The sequence below is a fragment of the Scyliorhinus canicula genome, chromosome 18, assembly GCF_902713615.1.
Source record: "Scyliorhinus canicula chromosome 18, sScyCan1.1, whole genome shotgun sequence".
NCBI lineage: Eukaryota > Metazoa > Chordata > Chondrichthyes > Carcharhiniformes > Scyliorhinidae > Scyliorhinus > Scyliorhinus canicula.
In genome coordinates, this window is record NC_052163.1 from 107,971,141 (window position 1) to 107,978,421 (window position 7,281).

At 37.5% G+C, this 7,281-nt stretch overlaps 1 protein-coding gene across 3 annotated transcripts in view; it reads left to right on the forward strand.

The window, feature by feature from the left end:
- Positions 1-6,704, forward strand: part of onecut3a (one cut homeobox 3a) — a 144,324-nt gene extending 137,620 nt beyond the window's left edge. For 2 of the 3 annotated variants that reach the window (XM_038777939.1, XM_038777940.1), the window contains one exon: positions 1,162-6,704. In XM_038777939.1, the coding sequence (XP_038633867.1) occupies positions 1,162-1,454 (293 nt within the window). In that variant the 3' untranslated portion in view covers positions 1,455-6,704. The remainder of the gene's footprint in view (positions 1-1,161) is intronic. The other variant, XM_038777941.1, reaches the window with a different exon arrangement.
- The last annotated feature ends 577 nt before the right edge of the window (positions 6,705-7,281 follow it).

Sequence of the window (7,281 nt, forward strand, 5' to 3'; positions counted from 1 at the left end):
ATTTCATTTCACGTAATCAGCCAGATTTTGCTGGAGTAAACAAATACTGTGATGCTTGTTAGACTGCCACATGCCCAAACACTTTCTGTGGCCTCTTGTGCAGCACATTTCAGACAATCAAATAAAGCACACACAAAAAAAACCTGCAACACCCTCTTCCAGAATATTTGGGACCTGTGTGAAGAGGGCAATCAGCTTAACCAATCAGATTGAAGAATCCTTACAGAGCAATCCAATGTGTAAACCGGGAAGTGTAAGATAGAATATTGAATTTGTCAACTCAGGTGCAGAAAGCAAAATGAAAGGCGGGGCATTTTAGATATGATGGAGAGAGCATGATAAGATGTAGAAAGTAAAGTAATTGGCGAAAAAAATACATTTTGTTGAAGCTTTCCATCTTGTCATCAGATCAATCACAAGAATGCTAATGCCGGGGGAAACAACCCGTACCCTCTTCTCATACAATATAAAGTTTTTGTTTCTCCTGACATTGGTATACTTACCACTGTCCCAATGAGTGCATGACAAAAAGCTTCAACTGAATGTCCTTTTCAGCAAACCTCGTGCCCTGTACACCAACTGACTGAAGCAAAAACGTTCTTTCAAAAATCTCTCACCAAAATTAAAATCTGTTGGAATGAGACACCACACTTATAAAAAGTTAATTTTCGGTGCTAGGGGTTGTTTGACAGCAATTAAGACTCGCTTCACCGTTAAAAGAGCACTACACTGAAATGGAGAAGCCCTAAGTTTTTTTTTTGACACAAGTACAGCCACTTCATACAGTTTTAAGTATTTGAATGGTGTGTTAGAAGGCGAGATGCCTTCTTCACATAACGCTTAGAGGAACGGGGCATCTTGGAGAGCAACATCTGGCTGTCTGTGTATAACTGCGCATGTATAGTGGGTGGGGTTTGCTATCATCCATCCGAATATAAGTAACGCGTACACCTTTATTCGTGCTGCAAAAATGCGGTGCATTAGCAGCAATCAATTTCCAAACAAGTGACCTTCCTGCTGGGTGGGTGTAGGAGATTTCCTGGTATAAAAGTATCCCAACTGACACTCTGCCACCCCCCACCCATTGCACAGCCTCAATGTATACCTCTCATTTAAACTCTTTTTTACTCTCTCTCTCTATTTTTGTTTTCTCTCTTTTAGCTTGCAAGCGTAAAGAGCAAGAGCAAAACCGAGATCGAGCCACCACCCCCAAAAAGCAGCGCCTTGTCTTCACTGATCTCCAGCGCCGCACCCTGATCGCCATATTCAAGGAAAACAAACGGCCGTCCAAAGAAATGCAGGTCACCATTTCTCAGCAGCTGGGGCTGGAGCTCAACACGGTCAGCAACTTCTTCATGAACGCCCGCCGCCGAAGTATGGACAGATGGGTGGATGAGCCGTCCACCACCACTGGGCCACCAGCATCAGCTGCAAGCACTTTTACCAAAGCGTGACAAGAGGGAATAAGTAGGCCAAGCAGGCGTGCTCTGCTACTACACTCTGGAATTAAGACAAAAACCAAAAAAAAAAGGCTTTAAACCAAATAAAAGACACGATTTTTAAAAATAAATAAGTTCCAAAGAAAATCAAATCGGAGACACGTGTACACCTTGCTCCACGGCGGGGTTATAAAGGAGCTGGTCGGGAGATAAGTTGCACTGTGTCACTGTCTGTTGATGCGGGTCTGGAAGCACATAAAAGTACATATTCGGGTAATTTTCATGACAAACTCTCGCACTATAAAGGTCATTGTAGAATAGCCTGTATGAGGAAATGACCTAGTCATAGACTAAATATATTAAAAGTGTTTGTTGATATTTAAGTCTGGATGGAATTTATTTCCTAACTGTCTCTGTCACCAAAGAAGATAAAAAAAGACACAAACTTGTACACGGATTGGAATCCCAAACCAACTCCCCCCCCCCCCCCCCTTTTCCCCTCCCCTACCCCCACAAAAAAATATAAAGATCAAAAATGATTTGTCACTCAATGGCTAGTTGCAGAAACGAAGAGAGAGAGAGAGAGAGAGAGAAAGAGAGGAAAACTTGTGCCAATAGCAACAGCTGCCTTAATGATAATCACATAGGATGGTACCACACGACTTGTTGTTGCAATACCTACAAGATGACTTGTGCCATATACAATACCAAAAAAAAAAGAGAATTTTTCCACGAAAAAAAACAAAACCTTTTTTTTAAATGTCTCGAGCTACTTTATGAGACATGACATCACTGGAAACTGAATTTTTAAAAATGCGGGTATAGTACCATCTAATGATAAAGGTTCTTTTTCAATGAACTAATTTGCTTTGTTGTGGAAGTTAGGCACCTTGTTGATGAAGATGAAATTACACACTAGTATATTGAAAAAAAAACAACTTACCAGATTCACAAAAGAAAAGAACCAAAAATAACCAAGCTTTTGTTATGTAAGAGTAATAACATTATGACAAAATAGTACACTGCTAAAAATGAATATTAAGGTACTATTGAAGAGGCACAGATGGAATGTCTGATAGGTATTTCGCTAAAACTCCTCTAATGTTGTTTCTGTCTTGTTGTGATGTGGTAAAGCTTGATTCTTTAACCAAATCTAGTAGTATTAAGTAGGAAGCCAAAAAAAAAGGCTTCCAGTTGTGAACTTTGTAGAGACATTTATAGTGAGAACCAAAGAGGCTACCTCACTGAAGTTCAATTGTGATTTTAAAATCACGTCTGATACCAAAGATTTCCTTGCACGATCTGCGTTTTGTAACTGCTCCCGCACTCAACCTCTCAGCCCTGTAAATTACCAACACACCCTGACAAACAATTCCTTAAACCTTTTTACAGTGATGCAGGAGACTACCCTATACAGAGTGACCACAAGACGAGTGCCTTGCTTGGACCAAAGCGATGACTATTTGTAGACCTCTGTGCTTTGAAACTTGTGTAAACCTCAGTTTTAGAAACAGAGTTTTCTGCTCAGCCTTTCACCATTGGTACCTACATTGTGAAGTAATCGGGGCAAGCGTCATTGACTGAGACAATTGAGGAGAACAGGGCAATATTTGCCCTTGAACTTAATCTGACAGGCGGGGTTATCCAAGTTATGTTGCCAAAAATCTGCCCCGGGCAAAAGCCTTGATTGCCTAAATTATAGTTACAGCCCCTGATGACGATATTAGTGCACATGTTTTGCTTTGGGGGAAAAAACAGAAGCTTCTGACTCTGCGAAGCTTATTAAATGGCAATCTATCCAGAAATGTAATTGATAATTGCATAATTGCAAAAGGCACAGTGTAAACCTTTTTTATGTATGTATTTATGTATTTATTTAATTTATGAATTTTACTCATCTGCATTTGTAAACATTTTGCTTTAACGTGGACATTCATGGCAGAGGCACAGCCAAGTATCTAGTTTAGGGGGAATAACATCAAGAGCAATTCTGGGATTTGGATCACGGAGAGAGAGGAAGGAACATAACTAAGTCTTAAAAGAATTGGGAAAAGCGGACATACCCTCTCATTTACACCTCACAACCTTGATTGTGACTATGGCTCCTGGTATTTATAAGGAAAAAGGGGTATATGGAACTGAAAACTCTTTTTGGAATAAGAATGTTTAGATTACACACTTGGCCAAAGATTTAAAATAAGCCAAAAGTTGCATAAATACCTTTCGGGAAATCTAACTGAATCCAGGAAGCATATGGAGGATCTCAGTGAAGTGAATGTTTCTCCTGGATGAAAGAAAATTGAAAAAATATAGCATTCTTTCTCCATCCACTAAATCATTCTTTGTTGCTATTCTCTTCTGTATATTCCTGCAATACTGAATCCTGTTGCTTAGGTTCTATGTTTCAATGTGATTCAAATGATATGTAACTACATTTTGTATCATGCACTGTCCTACCAGAACAGCAACTAGGTCACTTTGAGAATAAACATACTTTCTATATTGCATGTATGAAAATAAAAATAATTAATAAATTAACTTAGTCTCAGCAAGGATTATGTACTGATGAATCATTGCTGAAGAGTTTCTCATCATCTTATAGATTACGATCGAACAATTCATTGCGTAAGGATGTAGCATCCTAACTGCAAAGAAAATCTCCCTGTCCAAAATAACTTGATCTACAAAAGCCTGGAACAATACAAGGAAATCTCCAGCATATTAATTTAAAAGGAGTTTAAGTATGTTATACAGTGTCTCGATATGTAATGCATCCTAACCCAAGGCAGATTTTAATAATGTACTCAGGTCTTAAAGCAATCCTGGGTTATTAAGTTTTCCTCATATGTGGAAAAAGCTTCAATTTCCATTGAGTGCCCTCTCTACATTTTATATTTATTTAGCAACATAACAGATTACTTTTGATACTTCAATGACAATCCTCTATTAAATAAACTGAAAGCAAGTACAATCATTTTTAGTCAACACACCATTCAGAAGGGATTGACTGTACGAGCAAGTGAACCTCCTCATTGACCCGTTATATAAACTCATTGTCACTCATCTTCATTTCAACTCTGACACATAACGTGTGCACTAACATTCCCGAGGTATGTGATTGGCTTTACAAATACCAAAGTGTTTCAAGAATATACCAAAGTCCCCATTATTGCGGGTGGGCCTGTGACACAGACCGTGCAAGCTTTTGACAATTTCTCAGAAATACCTCAACTATTAATGTATAGTTTATGTGATAAAATACTAGCTAGTTTTGGAAATTGTGACTTGAAGCTTTATACTGTTAAATTATAATTTTGCAGAAGGTGGCATGTATACTTTGATGCGTTCATGGAAGACATATGAATGTTATGGCAATGAATTAGAAAGTTGATGCTGGTTGATAAAGGACCCCGGAGTTTACACTTTTCATACTTTTACAGTCCTTTGAGGTAATTTTATGTTCAGATGCGTTTCTTTCAGAGTCATGTCTTAATACAGTATTTATAAGTGTTATGTGTTCAGCTATAACTAAAAAAAAGATAAACTAAACTTATGATTTATGCATGAATATGTACTCTTTATAGAGCTAATGTATGGTTAGTATTGGAAAATGATTGATTTTAATGCCCAATTTCATTTTGAATAGGACTTATGCATGGAAATTGTTATTTGTTGCATATTGTGGAAGAATTTTGTATATATTGTGTTGTGATGACACTCTGACAAAAAAATTGAGAGGCTGAGGTGCTGAGTTTGTGCATTAACTGCAGGTGGTGTTGGCTGTGCCCACAGCCAATTGTAAAGGGATAACTCAAACCTGGCTTTTGGGGATTATTCTTATAGCTGCGTAGGGCCAGCTGTAGAGTGCAGATAGAAGGGTAGCGAGTGAGAAATATGTCCATGATTCTGTGTTAAAATTTCAACAAAAAAAAAGAAAAAAAGAAGCCTGAACAAATAGTGATCTTGACAATACAGTCTAGACAAAACATTGAATAAAAATCCCTTTTCGTCAATTTTTTCAAAGTAGTCGCTTTTTATCTCATGGAGATATGCATTGAATCAAGTGTCTTTTGTGTTACTAAAGAGACAATCAGCATAGACATGGTATGACTTTTTTCAGACGAGCATTTTCTCCATGTCAAGCTAGCCTATTACAAAAAAAATCACAATCATAATTAATAATTGGAACTGGCAATCTGATTTTGTTAAGCTAACAAACAACAATTTCACTACCTTTATGTTACCGTGTCCAGGAGACAGATTTACCAACGCTTGATCTTCAGCAAATGTTTTATCATTCAGCTATGAGGATGAGGAAAACATAATGGCAATATTTCCTTCGACTCAAGTGTTCTTGTTTTTTTTAGTATTTTGACTCATTGAAGCATATTGCCTCTGTTAAATAAATTAAGGGGGAAGGAAAATATGAACAGCGAAGAGTTAAACACTACAAGTGTGAGTCACTTAGTTGAACTGAATATTATTTAAGTCCCTGCTTCTATTTAATGAAATGAGCCAGCTAGAGTTTGATCGTGGCAGCTGAATTTTATTCAGACCATGTTAATATAAACTGAAAACAGTTGTATTGATCAAGGGTTTGGTTGATGTGACTGTATAAAATTCTAATTCCACACTAATTTCACACACTGAACAAATGTAATAACCTACTGCTCATAGCATCTATGTATATTTGTTTGCTTTCTGGTGTTGGATTGGTTTATTTAAGTTCAATGGTTCTAGTTAATGGGTTTTGTGTGGAACAGTTGTTGGATAAGGAAAATGAAAATCAAAAACCTAATGCTAATGAGCCGATTACTCTAAAGTGAAGGTAGTGAATTAATTATGGCTACTGTCTACAATTTTTTACCCATAACAGTGCAAGGCAATTTTCTGACTCCTAAGGCACATTCATGTGTGCAGTTATAATTAGTGTCATGTGGTTTAAATTCACCTATCCATTGTTATTTTGTCCCCAATAGCATAAGGGCCCTAGTTTAGTGAACAGAGGTGCTTGTATGTTGGGTGACATGAATTCCTAGGTGGTGATCTAATGTAAACCTGTAAGAATGCAAATACAGATAGCTAAACACATTGTGACATTTGTAACTTGACATGCCCAAGCAACTGGGAGCAGAACCTTTCCTTTGTATTCCAGTTATGAAAAATGAAAGAAACGCTAAAGTATGGCATTAAATTTTAAAATCTTAGTCACTCTAGGAAGGTGGAATTTCTTTCCAAATGTTCCAGAAAGATGTCTGTATATGAGGGTGGAGGGGTGGGAGTTGGAGGGGGTGGTTTGGTGGAGGGGGAGCGTAAAAGAGATGTCAAATGATGTCCCACATCGAACAATCTATCATTAAGCAACCCAACATCATTATTATTAGTGACTAAGCTAACGATGCTCAAGTCAGTATATTCGAAGCTGAAAAACAGATTCTATGCCCAACTAGAATAGATTTTAGGGCCTGTGATTAGAAACAGATATTTTTCGGCAGCTGAATATATGATGTTGCCGTTGAGAAGTTATTCCAGGTGTGAATTTGTGTTCTCCCAATTTTTTAGGTACATTTGTGAGAATCACCATATTTAACTTGCCGGTTCTAAACCTGTTTTAAATAACCAAACCAAACAGATATTAGTCTTCTTTCTATGCACAGGGCAGATTAAAATTATTATTAATGATTGTGACTGGCTGAGAGCAATTTCACTAATTTCACATTACAATAACTTTGAGACTTGCAATTGGTTGACAATGAAGCAACTGAATACTTAATCCTGGTTTTCCTATTTGCTGAAACTTTAAATCACTTTTCCGTCAAGAGACCAATGATCCTCGGTGAAT